This window comes from Musca autumnalis, unplaced genomic scaffold, assembly GCF_047663935.1.
Source record: "Musca autumnalis isolate F117 unplaced genomic scaffold, ASM4766393v1 scaffold_1, whole genome shotgun sequence".
Taxonomy (NCBI): domain Eukaryota; kingdom Metazoa; phylum Arthropoda; class Insecta; order Diptera; family Muscidae; genus Musca; species Musca autumnalis.
In genome coordinates, this window is record NW_027411644.1 from 245,225,979 (window position 1) to 245,247,324 (window position 21,346).

A 21,346-nucleotide genomic window follows, 5' to 3' on the forward strand; every position below is an offset into this window, starting at 1 on the left:
GACCTTCCAAAAGCAAAGTCTAACTATGAAAGTAGAAAATCCCATCTTTACAATGATGTAAAGCAGGTTGGCGTAGGTGGCCAAATAACGGAGATATCGCAATAGTCGGCAATACATCCAATTTTTTAATTTTTTTTTGTAATCACGCTACGCGTCGCAATTTTGATTGGATCGTCACGAATTTTTGGGTGTTAGTCGGGGTCCCACAGAGGCAAAAACCTATTGATTTTGGTAATGGTCGGATATTATTCAGGGGTCGGAATTTGAAAAACAAACGTATTTGAAGAAAACGTATTTCAACAAAATTGACGTGTATTAGTGAAGACATTCAGAGCAAGGGCGATAAACTATCCCATTTTTAATATTTTGACTTTTACCAGTCAAAAGCTTATGCACATGGTGGTGTGATGTAGGTGGTGTAGGGTCGGCCCGACCAGACTATAGCCTTGGCTCACTTGTATGTATATATTACTGATTGATTGATTGATTAACCTGTGCCACCCAAGATATCAATCCCACTACGGTTGGTTCCACGTCGGATTGACCCGAGGAAGAATCTTCTCGACCAGGGGCCGTCACCCCAGCAGCTACTTGTTCGTGGCATTTTTTTTTTTTGGGAGCGGCATGTCCCGGTATGCCTGCTCCAGATTCTTTTGGTCCGTGCCGGGATATAAATTAGCCTCGGACCATGGTTTTGCACCGTTTGTGAGCGTCTCATCCACCATAGGTCGGTGGCGCTGAGATGCAACGGGTCCCGTGGATGGGTGCATTTCAGAAACTGTTCAGGTCTGACCTTCCTGAGGGAGTATTACGACAGGGTTTATATGCCTTCGTGCTGCGCAGTGAGTCTTCGTCATCATCGGATTATGAAAACTCCCCGCAATCTCTCCAACAGCAGTACGAGCCGCAACCGTTAAAATCGCGTATTGCGGTTCCAGTTCCTGAGAATATGACATTGCTGCAGTTTAACTGCAATGGTCTTCGTGGCAAGATCAGTGTGATCGTGAATTTTATGAGTCGAAGAAATATAATGGTCGCAACGATTCAGGAAACGAAGCTGAACAACAACTGCAGTCTTCGGAGTAGTGATGTATAAAGCGTTATTCGCCGGGATCGTACGAGAAGTGGTGGGGTGGACTTGCATTCCTACTGCACCAGTCTGTCCAATACAGACCTATATCGCCTGAGCTAGAATTTAGGGATCCATACTTGGAGTGTATGGGGGTAGCCGTGAGGTGTGGTACCACCGAGATAGAACTGCGGAATGTGTATATCCCGCCGATTAATAACTGTGCCCCGCATTATTCCCCTAACATCAGACCTTTATTGGAAGGTGATATCCGCCTGGTCCTAGCCATTTCAATGCTCATCATGAGCTATGGCATTCAGCCCTAGGGAATGACCAGAGAGACACAGATCGGTATGAGCAAATGTATAGCTCCACATTCTGCACTGCGAACTCGCTCACCAACCACAGTTTGCCTGGCATATCTATCTGACCGGTCTGACGAATGACGTGACATGGCAACCCGTCATTTCCCTTAGGTCGGACCATCTCCAAATCCTCATCTCCATCAATAGACCACCCTATTTCATAACCTCTGAACGCCGTACTTTCATTTACCATGACAAAGCTAATTGGCAAGGTTTCTAGGATTTCAATAGCCAACGCTTCAGAAAACTGCCCAATCCCTCTGATGTTCGGGTAGCTGAGAGGAAATTGCAAGACATAATCACTGCTGCAGCTGCTCGCTAGAGGAAATTGCGAGACATGATCACTGCTGCAGCCGCTGAGACCTATTTCCCAGCAGAGGCGACGGGATTAGCAAACGAGGATGATGAGCTTCGCCGCACGAACCCTAATGACCCCATAGTCAGAAAACTGACAGTGAAAGTCAATAGATTAGTTGGTGAACAGAAGCGGAAAATGTGGCTAGAGTATCTGAAGTGCTGTAACAATGGAGCCAGTTGTGGTAAAATGTGGACAACGGTTATGGTGCTATAGAGACCTGGTAGGAGGGATGATCGGATATCTGTCATGTTTAACAGCGTGGCTGTGATAGATCCGAAGATGTGTGTGGGCTATATCTGCCTACAATTTATTGAACACCCCGATTACGACCGGGCGAAGAGAAGTGTTTTACGTCATTTGCGATCTCTCCCAGCCGAGAAAGAACCCCTACAATTTACGATGGATGATGTTGCAGATGTTATCCGAGGCGCAGAGTCATCCAAAGCGTTTGGACCGGAATTTCAATGGTGATGCTAAAACAGCTGGATGACCCGGGAGTTGAGTATTTAAGTAAGGTCCTCAACTTATTGCTAGCCACTCTAATAGTTCCCGAAACTTGGAAGATGGGCAGGGTTGTCCCGCTTCTGTAACCTGGCAAGAATGCCAGCAAAAGTAAATCATACAGGCCGATTTCTCTTCTATCTCCAGTAGCAAGGTACTCTAGGCGTTACTCCTCCCCATCATCAGAGCGTGTTATCCAGTTGCGGATCCTCAATACGGGTTCCGGAAGCATATATTGGCCGAGGACTCTACCTGGACAAACCATGCCATCGAACAGTGATAGTAGCATTGGATCTTACCAAAGCGTTTTGGCTGTTCGAGGATATCGAGAATACTACCCTCCGGCTTTGTCAGAAACGCTGTGTCATCAACTATAGCTCTGATCCTTTACGTTAAAGAATCTTCAACTTTTACCACTTTATACTCGAAAAGCGTTCCTTTACATCAGACAGAATAAAATTCATAGAGAGCAGATTACAACCTTTAATACTTTTGGCGGTTTTATTCTCAAAAGTAAAGGAACAGACCATATTTGTGTGGTCGCCAGTCGTGCGTGGAATTCAGAGACAGGAAGTCCCTCTACCTTTCTGCAATTCAACGACCTCTAGTCGGCATTGAGTTAATTACGTACGCGGATGATTATACACTCTTGGCGTCAGGTCACAACATTGGTAACATTTGTGACAGGCTAAACGCCTATCTCATTAATCTTGTAGAGTGTTTCCACGCGAGGAATGTCAACAGTCACACTGTTCACCACATGGACGGCGCAAATGAAACTTCCAATAAATGTGCAGGTCGATAGTTCAATAATTCCGACCACAAACTACCCCAAAATCCTGGGGGTCATATTGTACATATAAGTAGTCGGCGCAATGCTGCAGCTATCTGCGATTAGATGGGAAACAGGAACAAGTCCCTAGCCGGCAGCACTTGAAGTGCGGATAAAGAAACTTTATTAACCACATACAACGCGCTAGGTCGGTCTAAGCGTAAGTGATAAGCAATGGGATAACTTACAAATCTGCCAGAATACTGCCCTGAGGATAGCAACAGGGTGTCTTTAGGGGACCATTTGAATGAGGAGTTCAAGATTCTGCCGGTGCGTCGACACAACAGGTTGTTGACGACGCAGTACTTGTTATAGTCAAGGCACCAAATCAGCATCTGGTGGATATGCCCGAACCCCCCAGGCGAGTCAGCGAGGATTATCGTGATCTGGAAAGGGAGGTACAGGGATAAAAAAGAGATCAACGTTCTTATCGTGCAGGTTTGAGATATATTCACACTGATGCGGTAGCTGAGGCTTTAGAAGCCTATAGTGTGAAAATCGTCCTCGAAGATCACCCACCACCCGTGGCGGCGGAAGAGCAACAGCTGCCAAGGCAAACGAGAGTCGTGTTGGCACAACTAAGATCTGGTTGGTGCAGCCATATCTATATTAAAATTCAATCCGTAGGATTGGTTTTTTAGCCATAACAATGAACTGGTGATTTTTTCATCGATTGGCCCATAATTGCGGCTTTAAATAATTTTCGTGAAAATTCAACTTTAACCTCATACAGATTACTATGGAAATAAAATCACTTGTGTGGCACGGGTTTACTTTAACCGATAACCATAAAACCTCATATTTAAGGTTTTTGGATAAAATGGAAATTTTCGGTATAGGTCTACGTTTTTATATAGTCTCCATAGCACGGCACGACCCGATTTTCGGTATTTTGAGGGTTGTTGCCTCAGTATCCCACCGAAATAGCTGAGATTTGGCATTTAGTCTTCGTTGCGGGTTTGAAACGTTCCACTAGAAATTTGTCAGTATAGGTCCATGTTTTAATGCAGCCCTATAGAACGGTAGCTCTCGATTTTCGGTATTTTGAAGGTTGTGGCCTAAATATCAAACCAAAATTGCTGAGATTTGGTTGGTATTTAATTTTCGTTGGGGGTATACAACTTTGGCCCAAAAATTTGTCGGTATAGGTCCACGTTTTCATATAGACCCATAGAACGGTACCTCCAGAATTTTTGAAGTTTGTGGCATCAATATCTCATATAAAACCTTCACCTGAAATAAGTCGATATAGTTCCACGTCTTCATATATGACCCCAAAGAACGGTACTACCGATTTTCGGTACTTTGTTAATTTTTGCCATACTATTCAACAGAAATGACTAAAATTTGGTATTTAGTATTCGTTGAAGTTACTTTCCTCCAGAAATTTCTTGGTACCGGTCGACCTGTTCATACAGCCCCCATAGAACAGTATGGTGAAAGTTGTAGCCAAATTATTCAACCGGAAAATATTATAACACCTGTATATCGGCATTTGGTAGTCCTAACCCGGTGTTACTATTACGACCGACCGTACAAATTATTGTTAAGAACAATTCATTTATTATTTATTTAATACTTATTTTGTGTTCACCAAAATAAGTCAGAATGATGCTAAAAAGTACATATTTTTGCCTCTGTTCCCTTTTCATTTAACAAGAATTGTTTCTTCCCCTAAATGCTTTGGAGACTTAACAAAATATCGTAAAATAAATCACAATGGATTTTCCTGCTAGGATGTCTTATGTCCATACCAAAAAAGAGAGACAAAACCCGAAAACATTCGCACTAATACACCATCACTACCTAAACCTAAATATCAGTGGATTTTATTTGTTATATATTTAATCCATCTAGTAGCATCTTTAAGCTCACAAAGCGTATACTTTACCCCCGTCTTCTACATTTTCAATGGAAACTTCCTATTCACCTGCTACATCTACATCCATTGATTACGCTACTCCTTTGACTAATACCATTTATTTTACCTAAGAATAAAAAAATGGATTTCGTTAGTTTTTTGCTTTCGTATTTCTTTCTTTTTTTTGGCATTTTGTTAATTTTCGTTGCTCTACTTTGTATCGTCTGAGTCTCGCGTATCGACAATTTTCAATATACCTTTAAATATATATATATACATAAGTATGTATATATAAAGATATCCTTTACTTTACCTACTCACTGATATACTTAAATATTGTCTTATTTTATTTGATCACGTTTAGTTGCACCACGCTGGTCTTTCGAACCGATGGATACGGCCATAATGCTTGGCAATACAATATCAATAAACTGCGAGGCAGAAGGATATCCGATACCCACGATTACCTGGTTCAAAGGACAGGGTAAGTAAATACAATGTTGTCTATTTTATGGAAGTAGTTATTTTGTTTCCATTGGCGCCTCTTCTAAAACGAGGCGCGTGTTTTCAGAATGTGAAGCAATATATTTACGCAAATAATAGAGAACCAGTTTGCCAAATAAATCGTTTACTTTGGAAAGACAAACATACAACATACAAAATTGTAATGTGTAAAAATCGATGATTAGTACCAATATATATTCAATAATTTAAACATATTACCGGCAAAATATTACATATGAGGCGCTCAACGCCAAAACGGTCTAACCCACATGCCTAAAAAAATCAAACTGACTATAAAGATTTAAATGGAACCTTTTGAAATAAATTCTAAAAAATCCATATTGAATTATTTTATAAGGTAGTATAACCTGGTGTTATATAATGCAATAACGAGTTGTTTTAGTATTGGATCTTTATAGTCTGTTTGGAGCTGAGCGCGTCATATTAGAGATTACGGAAATACGGAAATACATTTTTGGTACCGTTATTTGGGAGATATATCAAAACATGGACCTATGATGACGATTTTTCGTGGTGAAGTTTCTTGACCACAGAGAACCTCAAATGTCAAATTAAAGCTAGCTCGGTTTAAAATACTAGATAAGCCCCTGAAATCCGAAAATCGGGAGGTACCGTTATATGGGGGCTATACCGAAACATTGATCCATGTTGACGAGTTTTATTTGGAGAAGTTTGGTGCTACTGAGAAGTCATGTCAATGTCACATAACAGCTAGTTAGGTTAAAAATTGTAGCTAAAGCTCTTAAAATACGGGAGATACGGTTAAATGGTACCTATATCAAAACCTATACGGCCTATATGGGGGCTATGTCAAAACTTTGATCTTAATTTAATATTTAAAAGCAATTTTTAACAATGATTGTACTCTTCGATTTTCCTGAATTTTTTTGTATTAAATTACGATCAATTACAAAACTTTTAAGTCCTATTTGGTAGTGGGATTCGAATGATGATTTCCACTATGTGGAAAGGGTATTATAAGTTAGTTTTGGTAAAAAATCATATAACACCTCGAAATATTCGTCGGAGACCCCCAATGTGGTATACCAATCTTCATATCTCGACGGGATAAAGCGATTTTTAGATGTGTGTCCGTCCGTTCGTCCGTCTGTCCAATATAAATTGTAATCAAACTCCAGGTCGCAATTATGGACCGATCATAACGAAATTTTGTATGGAGGTCATGTTCAGACCTGAATAGAACCCTATTTTTATTGGTGATGATCGTGAAATATTTAGCGGGTGAAATAGACCAACATGATAATATTTATCCAATTTTGTTGCTGCCCTGTAGACCGCATTAATAGTCCGATCAACGAGAAATTTTAAACAAGTAAGCAAAGGCTATAGTCGGATGGGGCCGACCATATGCTACCCTACACCACAACCTGTCGGAATTAGCTATGTGCAACCGCCTTGCACGCTAAATGTCCGGGTTCGATTCCCATCAAATTGTCAATGGTGGCAAAATACCCCTTAGTAATGTTGGCGATATTTGCCGAGTATTTCAGCCATGAAAAACGTCTCTACAAGTGGCAACTTAGGACACTATCAATAACTTAATATGAATCCATTGATATAAGAGAAGCCTCCCTTGTCTTTACTGGGATGTTTGTGGAAAAATATATAAATTATACATTTCTAAATAATATTCGAAAATTGGAAAATTCACATAGATTAGCCCCTCCTGTTACATCTTCAAATTGTCTTTGAGTATCAGGTTCCTCTTTGGAATACACCTAAAATAAATACATATATACCACTCAAGTTGGTATATTTGATTATTGGGAAAATTGGGATTTTATTGAAGATCTATCGTCCAAAATTGTGCACTTATATTTCACATATGCTTTGAAAATAGTTCATTATGGGCATATATTGTGATATCTAAAATATATTTTATACCAGTAGAAATAACTAATAATGAATAGAAATGCAAAAATTTTGCATGCAAACTAATTTATAAATCCCAAAATTATTCATATTCAATTAAACAGCAACAAAGGGAGTATAAGTCAGCGGCGCTAACGATGATATACCTTTAGCCTCTAAAAATATATTTATTTTGTAACACGAGTTTGCTTCAAAATACGTGGAATCTGTAGGTATCGTAATATGGGGATATACCAAATCAATTTTAGTAAGCTAAATTCTAAGTTTGAGAGATATTTGAGAATTATTTTTTCAGATTTGTAATTTTAGTTGGAGCCAGCAGGGATTTTTGGAACTTCTGAACTATTATCTCAGGAAGTATGACTTACCCCAGTGACCAGAATACGGAACGTAAAAAGAACCTTCTTCAAAAAGAAAATAATAATCAAATTGATCCGATACGGGTCTTCAAACTGCACTTTTCCCAAATTTTGTGTGGGAGGTACTCGAAGGACGGACGGATATAGTTCATATTCCGACCTGACACATGACTGGATGAAATAATACGATGTGTAAAGTTTCGACCAATTAGAAAATCCCCTTGAGAGTTAACTTGCGGATTTGCGGCGCAAGTACAATCTGCTGAAAAAATTCATAACGATTCATAGGGAATCTTAAATTTCCCTTTTCCGAATTTTGTGTAGGAGGTACCCTAAGGACCGATATAGTCTTATCCGATCTATGTCTGGAAGGAATAATAATATATGGAAAGTTTGGAGCAAATCGATTGTTCACTTCGCCAGTTATCGTTCACACAATTTTCGAAAACAATTTTGAACTTTTTTGGGGGAGGTGTGGACCAACATAGCCTATATTCGATCTTAAACAAAGCTTGGGCAAAATATTACGAAGTATAAAATTTGGTTCTAATCGGTAGATCCGTTCGAGAGTTATCGTGCGCCCCAGCCAGCTAGACATTAAGAGAGACAGATGAACGGACAGGGCTAAATAGACTCTAAATTGTCTGAAACGAATTTCGTCCAAATATACTTGGGATCTAAAACCTATATTTCGATGAGACACATCTTTGGTCGTATTTTGTTTGTATCCCCTTTACCCTAAATCCTGAGGTATAACATAGGTGGCGAATCAACCCCATGTTGCAATATTTGTATAAAAATCCAATTTGACAACTGAACTGAAAATTTCTCTGTCATGATAGAGGTGCGTTATCTAGCAGACACATTATTGTAATTTGCATCAGGGGGAAGATCAGTAGCTATTTTTCCATATGTAGGCTCCTTTGCTGGTATGTGCCCTCCAGGAATGAAAATATGAACCAAAAATAAAATTTCTATATTTTTCATACAAAAGTAATGGTCTATGTCAACCGTTAAATAATATCAGATAATCATGCAAAATTATAGGCATTTTCTTCAACCTAAACTTTTACCTAGTGCAAAATTTCGTGACTATTGAGCTATAATTGCGACCTCTAGCCGGTTTATGATTACTCTACAAAAAACAACTGGATATATTAGGCTGTAACCCTGTTATCCGATCACGTACATCAACATAATTGACATCAATTAAAAGTTGAACAGATCGTCTTCCAAATATAACTCACGAGGGGGGAAGGTGTCTTTCAGGAACAAAGATATACGCTGTTTATTAAAAATTTTCACACAAAAGTTGTGGTCCATTTAACCCTCTAAATATTAACTGATCGTCATCTCAAATTGCAAGCTTCTTCTTTGTCATATACTCTTACCTTATTTAAAATTTCGAGGCGATCGGACTATTACTGCGACCTACAGAGCAGCTACAAAATCTGATAAAAATTATGTTTTTGGTCCATTTCACCCGCTAAATATTTCACGATCATCACCAATCAAAATAGCGATCTATTCTGATGTGAAACCACAGCTATAAAGAAAGGAAATCAAAAACCTCATTTTGAAAAGTGTTAGAAATTGATATATGTCATGATTTATAAGGTCTTCGACGAATATTTCGATGTGTTACAAACAGAATGACAAATTTGATTATACCCTCCATATTATGGTGGAGGGTACAATTAGGGATATGTTCTCTCTCCCACTCCTGTTATTGCCCTTTTGTACATCCACAGGCTGAGGATATATGGTAATATTCAAAAAAAGTTTTTCAATCGTTGAAGTTGAGGTTTACTACTTAATAAATCGCGAACTGTAAATATATTTTATGATATATGAATGTATTTCTATTGATTGAAGTGTTTTTGCAACGATCTCATAACATGGACCATAAAAAATAATTTATGTGGAAGCTGTGTTGGTAGTAATACACAAAAATGGGTAAATATGTGTTGAAGTAAACACGTTTTTGTGTGTTTTTTCTTGATTTCTGGCCAAAGCACGCCACATTCAGACCTGTGCTCAAAAAAGAATTAAAGAATACCCCTTGGGCTACATGGTTCTAATGTATGATTTTTCGATATACATATACACTGCATTCCCCTAAAATCGATGCTGACATTTTGAAGTTTTGATTTCTGCGTTTTTTTTTTAATTTTTTCTTATAATTAGAGGGCGCAACCAGATAATGATCCATACTATATGTAGGATTGTATAACTCGTGATTCCACATCGTTTGATCTATATCTCATGAGTGTACTCTGTACAGCTTCCTAGTAAAAGGAGTCCATAGTCGAAAATTTGGTGCGTACATTTTCTTAAAAAAAAATATTTTTAGCTTTAAAAATTGCAACTGTAACACAGGTTCCTTTTTACGCGCCGGATCTAATGAGTCCACTAAAGTATCAATTTTGACACTTTTTCGGCTTTGACACTTCCGTGCCACTTTTTTATTTCGATACCTAATGTGCCACTTTTTGAAATTTTGTGCAACTTTTTCATACCTTGCACCACTATTTTTAAATTAAATACATTGTAATATAATTTCTCTACATAAATCACAAAGTGGTGTAGAAAAATCGTCGATGACAATACATGAATACGAAATCAAACTAATATTGGTCCATTTTTATACTGTTTTAAAGGTGTTTCATTTCAAATGCATTTCAAATCTGGTAAGTCATTTTTGACAAAGTTGCAGTTGACCAATCGAACTGAAACTTTGCAAACCTTTCAGATTTAGATGACAATACATGAATATAAGCCTATTTTTTCTATAGCCCCCATATAGCGGTACCACCCGATTTCAGGTAATTTGAGAATTTTATCTTCATTTTTAGCCCGAATTAGTTGTCATTTGGCATTTGGGATTCTCAATGATACAGACATTTCCCCACCAAATAGCGGTACCACCCGATTTCAGGTAATTTGAGAATTTTATCTTCATTTTTAGCCCGAATTAGTTGTCATTTGGCGTTTGGGATTCTCAATGATACAGACATTTCCCCACCAAAAATTGTGAACATAGATCCAGGTTTTGGTATAGCCCCCAATAGCGGTACCACCAGATTTCAAGTATTATGGGGATTTTATCTTCATTTTTAACCCGAATAGGCTATAATTTGGCATTTGGGGTTTCCAATGGTACAGAAACTTCCCGACCAAAAATTGTGGACGTAGGTCCTGGATTTGGTATAGCCCCATATAGCGGTACAACCCGATTTCAAGTATTTTAAGGATTTTATCTTCATTTTTAGGCAGAATTGGCTGTAACTTGGCATTTGGAGTTCTCAAGGGTACAGAAATTTCCCCACCCATAATTATGGACAAAAAATTGTGGACATAGGTCCAGGTTTTGGTATAGCCTCCATATAGCGGTCCAACCCGATTTCAAGTGTTTTAAGGATTTTATCTTCATTTTTAGGCAGAATTGGCTGTAACTTGGCATTTTGAGTCCCCAATGGTACAGAAACTTCTCCACTAAAAATTGTTGACATAGGTCCTGGTTTTGATATAGCCCCCATATAGCGGTACCACCCGATTTTAAGTATTTTAAGGATTTTATCTTCATTTTTAGCCAGAATTGGCTGTAGCTTGGCATTTGGAGTTCTCAATGGTACAGAAACTTCCCCACCAAAAATTATGCACATAAATCCAGTTTTTGGTATAGCCTTTATATAACGGTACCACACGATTTCAGGCATTTTAAAGTTTTTATCTACATTTTCGGACTTAATTGGCTATAACTTTGTTCTTAGTGGTCAACAAATTTCTTTTCTAAAAAGTTAAAAATAAAAAGTAATTTAATAAAATTAAGTTTCAGTGTTTTATTTATAAATGCACCTAAAACTAGAAAATAATTTGTCGCTTAGCCTCAATAAGTATATTCTTTCTCATGATGGTATCTCTCAAATAAAACGCTTTTATTTAAATTGTAAATGGTGGCAAAATTAAACTGCAAGCGTTTTATTTGAGAGATTCCATCATGAGAAAGAATATATTTATTGAGGCTAAGCGACAAATTATTTTCTAGTTTTAAGTGCATTTATAAATAAAACACTGAAACTTAATTTTTTTTTAATTGTATTTTAAATTTTTGAAATAATTTCCAACAATAAGTGTTCGTCTTTTGTTGTTGCGTATGCAAGTTACAAACCTAATCTTTATAATTTTGGTCTCACATTTTTCTACGCGTTGTCTAGATTCAGTACGTATTTTTTATATATACATATTTTTATTGATTTTTCGGACTTGGAGTTAGAAAAAATAAAATTTACTACAAGATTTCTTCATTATTTTTTGATTTTCCACGAAAATGAAAATACATTTAGCAAATATTTTAGCATCTACAAATAGGCATCAAATGCTGTTAACAATTTATATATGTATACATTTTGTTATTACAACACAAAGGGAATTTTTAAATAATTTTTCTTTCTAAGAGAATAAAACCCCCAGAACTTTTGAGCGCAGCATTCAAATTTGTGAACGCGAACAGATTTGAAATCAAGACTTTTTTCTCAACTCATATACCAAAAATCTTGGATGAGCTCACAAAATATATTTTTTAATTTTTTTCAATGAAATTGAAAAGGAAATTTGAAATTTATCATATGTATCTCTGTCAGCCGTGGTGCTCTCAGAAGGTCTGCGGGTCAATCATGACCAGAACATCAAAATTTTCGGCGGTGGCAAATCCTCTCAGCGTGCACCCACTGATTTGAGAGAAGTCTTCCTAGTCCCTTCGGAAATATTATGGGAACATATGTATGCATGTAAACATCACAACACGTGGCCGTATGTTATACAGTACTGATCACGTTCATGCTAAAAAACTCTCCAGTGGAAATGTCTATTGGCGCCTTGAAACATATAGTGTTGACAAGTTTGGAAACTTTTAAGGTAGTTCTCGTAATATTTTTGCGTTAAACTAGAATTCATTGTTTTGTAGAATAATTCATCCCTCATTGAATACAACATTTTTCCTTACTTTCCATACCGACTTGCCTCCTCTGCCTTATACTTTATCTGCGTCTGTAGTTCTATGTTTACTTTGTGTTTGTCCATAGGATTCGCTAAGTAAAATAAACATTTGTTAAGAATTGTATAAACATTCTCTTCGTCCGGATGCACTCCACACAAAAATGGCTTTTGAAATGGAATTCGTTACATTAATTCAGCCAGAATTCGTTACTGTTTAAGAGGAAGATGAAAATGGTAAGTGGAATGCGAAGAAGATTTACCTTTGGTGGATACAGAGAAGACCATTAAATATTTTTGTTAAATACACTTACAATAATCATCCTGCTACTGTGATGGTCTAAAGACATTCTTTCCGTTTCACTACACACAGACACACACACAGAACACACTGGCCAATGTGGTCTTCATCTACGCCACCGTTAGCCATCGCGTATCAACTCGCCACAGCAAAGCATAGTTCGAGTAATCACTGAAAGTGAGTTCATTAAAGTTTGATATTCCGTTTCCTTTTGCCTAACTCAAACGTTGAACGTGGCATAAGGAAAAAAACTAAACTAAAGCCAAAGGAATATCGTCATAGAATTAGGATGTTCATTTTATTGAAATGCTTTTTACTGCTTTGCTTTTGCTCAACACATTGAACCATTGAATTGTAACGGATGAGCGTGAATTTGTAGAATACTAAATAGGAAAGGAGGTGGAATAACTGTTATGAATAACTCTGAGATGCCAAGGAAATAAAACAAACTACTAAGTTTATAAATGTATTCAGTCTGTCAAGGCGGCAGAGTGGGAGGGCAAGCAGGCTGATAGGGAGATTGTTTTATTTCGCCTGCGTTATTTTGCTGTAGCCAACTGATGAAATCAGGTTAATTGATTAGTTTGGACTATGTTAATTTTTTATGCACAGCCATAGCTAAAAACATTGCAAAAGAAAAACGAAATAAATGCCAATAATTATAAAAGCGGATGTTATTGCGAATTTAGCACAACATTTTTTATGTATGTAAATAACTACATATTTACTTTTATCCGCAATGATATTAAAAAATGATGAATGCATTCAATTAAATAACAAGTATTTTGAGCACAAACTATTTGTGGTCTTGGTGATGGCGGATGGTGGTATGAAGTTGTTTGATTTACATATAAAAAGCAAAAAATACCATTAATGTTTAATTAAACGAATCAAAGCATGATTATTTGAGGATGATAAAATAAATGAGGGGTAAAATTAAGGAAATGAGCAAACGTATTATTTAAGTTAAAAAAAAAAAATAATCTCTGTGATTGATCTTAGGGCAAGTAATTTATTGTAGCTTAGAAGATGAATTGTTGATAGTTCACGCTATGTTATCGAGAAGAAATTGTCTACACCCTCTGTTATAGATTATAGACAAAATGTCAGCCATGCAAAGCTAAAATGTCGGGTTCCACTAATAGTTCTTACAGCACCCTATATCTGAACAGGCATCATCCTTGCACATTGGAATTGTTCAGCCTTAAGTCAATGATAACATTAGCTATTCCAAAGTTTTGGACCAAAGTTCGCACGCCGTAATACTTTGTCCAAATTTACATCAAGCACGAAATTGGTCCATATATGCTTAAATAAATTAAAGTTGTTTTAATAAAATATTAAAACAGCGACTATGGGATTAAGCCTGACTTCTTTGAAAAACAAAATAGAAGTCGTCATCCCAAATAAAACGCCAACCCTCCTAGTTATTTTTATAATAATTATGTTTTCTCCAACTAAATATGAAATGTTGCGAATCTGGGTACCGTTTTCACATTGTGGTGAAGGAAATAGGATGGTTAGTGCACGCTCATGTTTCTAGAAAAAATCCTTCTTTCCAAGCTTTTTTTTTAAAAACAGGTAAAAAAGCCTTACGATCGCCTGGACCAAACTTTTTATACAATAGGTACAATTAAGTTTCTTTCGATTATGAAAGTACTATGCTCTTTTAGTATGCTCTTGCTCTAACTGGTAATATTCCCTTTAAATGAGCTCATATGGGGAGCCATCCTTGTTCTTTCCAAACATGGACCAATACTTCCAATTATCCGAATTGAGCTTTTTTTGTATCCTCTGACAACACACAAAATTAAATTAAAGCAATATCGGTTCGAATATTTGACAAAATATCAGGAAATATATGGATAGTTTTTTTTCTTGCGAGTAAATTTTCTATATTATATATTTGGTAGAAAAATGTGAATAAGATCTTCAAAAAATCTTAACTGGGGTCTACCACCTTACGTCGATCTATACTGTCTGACTTTTTGCAAGGGATGTTATTTACCTGTAAAAATTTTTTGTAAAAACTAAATTTCAGCTATTCCTTTTGAATTTTGTGACTAAAATTTTTAAAATACTTAACATCGGGAATAGAGTTATATATATACCCCCACAAGGACTACCAAATATTAGCCTTTATGAGGACAAGTTTCAGGTGCAAAGTTTTACGACCCCAACGAAGACTTAATACATAATTTCAGCCATTTAGGTTGGATATTGACTTGACTTGGATATTCGACTTGTTCGCTCCATCGAAGCCTTGGCATGCCAGTTCTGCGTGTACCGCCATATGCCCTGTATTTAAACGCCTTTTTAGCGGGTTCATCATAGCTCATTCTTATGATATAGCCTAGCCAGCGCAATCGTTGCATCTCGATACGTTTATCTATACTGATGTCGTTGTATAGCAGTTACAGCTAGTGGTTCATACGACGTTGATATTCACCGTCAACGCAGATTGGCCAGTAGATCTTTCGAAGAAATTTTCTCTGAAACACACTAAACACTGCCTTATCTGCTTGCGCAAGTACCCGGCCTTCGAAGCATACATTAGCACGGGTAGTATCATTGTTTTATAAAGCGTTGTTTTTGTTTGACGAGATGTATCTTTTTTTAACTACTTACTTAAGTTAAAGTAACAATTCGTCTTTTTATTTCGCAATTGATGCTTTTTGTTGTGTTTATGGCGGAGCCGAGGTAGACGAAGTCGTTTACTACCTCAAAATTATAGGAACCAACTTCCACTGTTGGTTCGAGCTCTATGGACGCATTGCGTCCATACACCAACACCATCAACTTTGTCTGAAATTGGGAAGATGCGTCTTTTGATTGCAGGCATGTCAAGTTCGATGATGGGCTATATGGTCCACATTTTGGTATAACCCCCATATAACGGTACCCTCCGATTTCCGGTATTTTGGCGTTTTAAGCTACATTTCAGACCGAATTAGCTATAATTTGACATTTGTAGTTCCTAAGTATCAAGAAACTTATATGACAAAACTTGTGGACATAGGTCCATGATTTGAAATAGCCCCCATATGAAGGTACCGCCCGATTTTAGCTATTTGGACGTTGTAAGTCACATTTTTAGACCGACTTGGCTATAAATTGACATTTAGAGTTCCTAGTGACCACAAAACTTATATTCCAAACCTTATGGACATTGATCATGTTTTGGTATAGCCCCCTTATAACGGTACCTCCGGATTTTCGGAATTTTGAGGATTTTACTTACAGTTTTAAACCGAACTAACTGTAATTTGACATTTTAAATTGTCAGTGGTCACAAAAGTTCTCCACTAAAAATCGTCAACATAGGTCCATGTTTTGGTATTTTTTTTTTTTTTTATTCCTTTATTTATTCCGCTTGGGAACATAGGGCTTCTACAAGAGAATTCCATCTTACTTTATCGTAACAAATATTTTTTAAATTTTCAAAGTTTGTGTTTTGTTTTTCCATTTCATGCAATATCGTTCTTCGCCATGTGCTTCTTGGTCGTCCAGGACGTCTGCTACCTTGGGGGTTCCATTCTAGGGCCATTCTAGCAATACTATGCTGCGGCTTCCGTAGCGTATGGCCTATCCATTTCCACTTCCTTCTTGTTATTTGGCGGATTATGGGTTCTTCACTTGTCATTATCCACAGATCAGAATTTGTGATTCGGTTTGGCCAAAATATACGACATATTATACGGAGGCATTTGTTCACGAATGCCTGTAGTCTATGGATCACATTTGTCGTAGTTTTCCAAGTTTCGCTACCATAAAGTAGGGTGGATTTTACACAAGCGTTGAAGATTCGTAGTTTCGTCTTCGGTGAAATTTGTGTGCCTCGCCATATTTTATTCAGTCGGCCGAAAGCTGCGCGTGCTTTACTGAGTCGGTTATTAACATCATTATCAATTCCTCCATCTTCTGACATTACGCTACCCAGGTAGCAAAAGGACGATACGTATTCTATCTGTTGATTCTCTATATGTATGTGCATATTTGTAGTGTTGTTTATACGCATTGCTTTTGTCTTTTCTATGTTTATTTCTAAACCCGTTTTTTTGGCCAATTCGACAAGCTCGTTGAGTTTTTCTTGCATATCGGTAAATTTATGGGATAGTAAGCAGATGTCATCTGCGAAGTCAAGGTCCTCTAATTTCCGATATAAATTCCAAACAATTCCTCTTTTCTTGGATTCGAGTTGTAGCATTATTTGATCCAACGTGATGGCAAACAGGAGCGGGGATAACGGACACCCCTGTTTAACTCCTGTATTTGTTTCAAATAAATCGCTGGTTGTTCCGTTGTGGCGCACATGTAGTTTTGTGTTTGAATACATAGCTTTAATTAGATTTATTATTTTCTGGGGTACTCCCTTTTTCTTCAATGCCGACCAAATTGCACTTCGTCGTACAGAATCAAATGCTTTTTTGAAGTCGACGAATACCAAGTAAAGTGGGGACCTCCATTCGACTGACTGTTCGATTATGATGCGCAGTGTGTTAGTCTGGTCCACACAACTGCGATGTGGTCTGAACCCAGCTTGTTCTTCGCGTAAAGATTCTTCCACACAGTGTAACCTGTTGTTGATTATAGTGGCTACTATTTTGTATACTGTATTAAGTAACGTGATGCCTCTCCAATTGTTACAGTCTTTCCGGTCGTTTTTCTTGTGTAGCTTTATAATGGCACCGTTTGTCCACTGGCTGGGAAATATTTCGTTGGACCATGCTTCAAATATGTGTGGGAATAGTAATTCGGCCGAAGCGATTGGGTTTGACTGTAAAAGCTCCGGGGGTATACCATCTTCTCCTGGCGATTTATTTGTTTTTAGTTTTTTAATTACACTAGCGATTTCTTCTACGCTTGGATGTTCTGAAGATATTCGGTGGTCCACTATATAATCCTCATTTGGTGACGCAGGGGTTTCTGAACTATTTGCGTTTCCACAATTGCTAATTTCCATGAAGTGCTGTCTCCATCTGCGTGTTTGATCAGCAGTGCCTGTCAAGAGATTACCATTTTTGTCTTTTACGACATGGCTTTGGTTTCCATTTTTGTTCGATAGTTGGTTGATAATTTGATGCAATTCTTTCATGTTATTTGCCCCTGCCGCTGCTTCCGCCTCGCTGGCCATTGCATCCAAGTATTTCCTTTTGTCCTTTCTCGCAGCTCTTTTGACTTTTTTTGCTAGATTGGAATATCTTGTTTGAAAAATGGGGTTGGTATTTTTTTGAATTTTCATATTATTACGCTCTTTGATTAAGTTCCACGTGTTTTCTGATATCCATACTTTTCTTTCTGTTTTCTCATTGTAACCAATTTTATCCTTCGCTATATTTACAATTGCTTTATACGTGTCATCCCATGTTGTGTTTGTTTGCGGTACGCAATCTCTTAGCGCGTTTCCGACATCATCTCTCTTCTGGCTGGTTTTCAATTTTGATACATTAAAGCGTTTTGGTATTTTGTTCTGACTCTTCTTGTATATTCTCCTCAGCTTTATTTTCATAGTCGCAACCACTAGCTCATGGTCGCTGTCAATATCAGCACCTCTGTTGGTGCGCACGTCCATTAACGATCCTCTCCATTTACGGCCTATACAAATGTGGTCAATTTGATTTTTTGTGTAAGCATTTGGTGACGTCCATGTATATTTATGGATATCCCTGTGTGGAAATAACGAACCGCCTATAACCAGCTGAAATGTTTGACAAAATTCAATAAATCGTTCCCCATTGTTGTTTTTTATTCCCATGCCGTGTTTTCCCATGATTTCGGATATGCCATGATTGTTACTGCCAATTTTTGCATTAAAGTCCCCTGTCAGTAGAAGTATGTCACGCTTTGCTACCTTATGGATAGTGGCAGTTAACTGATTGTAAAATTGGTCCTTGATTTCTTCTTCGGTGTCCTCAGTAGGTGCATAACATTGCACAATCGTAACATATTTTTTGACATCACTGTAGAAACGGGCCATTATGATACGTTCGGAAATTGGGCTCCATGAATAAAGAGTTTTACGCAAATCTTTGCTTATTATGAAGCCAACACCGTATTCGCTCCTTGTTTCATGTCCACTGAACAATATATGGTTTTCATTCGCGGATATTATCTCGCCCTTTCCAGGCCATCGCATTTCGCTTACACCCAATACGGCAATGTTGTATTTTTTTATCTGCTCTTCTAGTTGGGCAAGCCTTGAAGGTTCCCTTAATGTGCGAACGTTCCATTGTCCTACTCTTATCCGGTTTCGTTTGCTAAAGGTCGTCATCGTTCCGGTTGATTTAGTTTCTGTTTCTCTTGTATTAGTTTCAGTAATCGGTTTATGTTTCAGATAGATGAGTGATTGGTCCATCGTATCCTATGATGGTACTGGGGCTGCCAGTTCGTAGCCACCATCCCGGCTATATGTATACACGTTTATATAGCGAGCCGTTTGATACAAGCAGACGCCCGCTCGCAGGAAACTAATGTCCCTACATGCGTTGTATTGGTTATTTTAGGGGCGCCAAATTCTCGCCTCGTCAAACCAGGGATCTTAGGCACTCGGACATTTACTCCGAGACTCTCCCCCCAGCTCCGCTGAGCTGTCCGCGACTGCTTATTTGATTCGCAGCTACCCAATATATCTACTGGGCGTCCCACTATCCGCAACCTGTGGACGCGTCCGGCAGCACTCAGCTATGCTCCCCGAAGGCGGACCATGTTTTGGTATAGCTCCATATAACGGTAACTCCCGATTTTCGGTATTTTGAAGATTTTAGCCAAAATTTTTAACCGAAATAGCTGTTATTTGACATTTGAGTTTCCCTGTTGCACGAAACTTCTCCACCAAATATCGTCAACAAAGTCCATGTTTTGGTATAGCCCCCTTATAACGGTACCTCCCGACTTTCGGAATTTTAAGGATTTTACCTACAATTGTAAACCGAACTAACTGTAATTTTACATTTTAAATTGTCAGTGGTCACAAAAGTTCTCCACTAAAAATCGTCAACATAGGTCATGTTTTGGTATAGCTCCATATAACGGTACCTCCCGATTTTTGGTATCTTGAGGATTTTAGCCAAAATTTTTAACCGAATAGCTGTTATTTGACATTTAAAATTCTCTGTTGTCACGAAACTTCTCAACCAAATATTATCAGCATAGGTCCATGTTTTGGTGTATACCCCCATATAGCGGTACCTCCCGATTTTCGATATTTTGAGGATTTTACCTACAATTTAAAACCGAAATAGCTGTTGTTTGACATTTGAGGTTCTCTGTTGTCACGAAACTTCTCCAACAAATATCGTCAACATAGGTCTATGTTTTCATATAGCTTCCATATAACGGTACCTCCCGATTTTCGGTATTTTGAGGATTTTGGCCAACATTTTAAACCGAAATAGCTGTAATTTGACATTTTAAGTTCTCAGTAGTCACAAAAGTTCTCAACCAAAAATCGTTTTGGTAACGCTAACTCCCGATTTTTGATATTTTGAGGATTTTAGCTACAATTTGTATCCGAACTAGCTGTAATTTGACATTTGAGGTTCACAGTATACACGAAACTTCTTCACTCAAAATCTTCAACATAGGTCCGTGTTTCCATATAGCTCCCATATAACGGTACCTACGGATTTTCGGTATTTTGACGATTTGAGCTAACATTTTAAACTGAACTAGCTGTAATTTGACATTTAAAGTTCTTAGTGTTCCCGAAAGTTATCCACCAAAAATCGTTGTTTTGGTATAAACCCCCATATAACGGTACTTCCCAATTTCCGGTTTTTTGAGGGTTTTAGATACAGTGTTTGACCGAACTACCCGGTTGACTGCAGTTACCGAACTGTTCCATCAAAAGTGGTTAAGATAGGTCCACACTTTGATATAGCCTCATACCTTTCACCTGGTTGAACACATTTGTTAGATTAGATTAGACAATTTAGACATTTAGGGTATCCGTGGTCGAAAGATTTTTGCTTCTAAAATTGCACACAGGTAGGGAAACTAATTATTCCATTTTAATTAAGAATATTTTATGGGGAGAGTATAAAAAGTTCGGCCCGGCCGAACTTATCGACTTTTACTTGTCAGTTTTTATCTACATTTTCGGCAAGATTGGATGTCATTTGTCATTTATGGTTCCTATTGATTAAAAACTTCTCCACCAAAAATTGTGTAGCCTTAACTCCCGATTTTAGGTATTTTCAATGTTATAGCTGACCAAGTTAAGGTTCCCAGTGGTCCACCTATATATGTGTGCTTATCGTGACAGAAAGAGAATTAATTAACCCATGTT

At 37.7% G+C, this 21,346-nt stretch overlaps 1 protein-coding gene across 3 annotated transcripts in view; it reads left to right on the forward strand.

Annotated features, from left to right (window-relative positions):
- Dscam3 (Down syndrome cell adhesion molecule 3) overlaps positions 1-21,346 on the forward strand; it is a 457,425-nt gene that overhangs the window by 317,530 nt on the left and 118,549 nt on the right. For all 3 annotated transcript variants that reach the window (XM_073960642.1, XM_073960641.1, XM_073960643.1), the window contains exon 17: positions 5,351-5,470. In XM_073960642.1, coding sequence (XP_073816743.1) covers positions 5,351-5,470 — 120 coding nt within the window. The remainder of the gene's footprint in view (positions 1-5,350; positions 5,471-21,346) is intronic.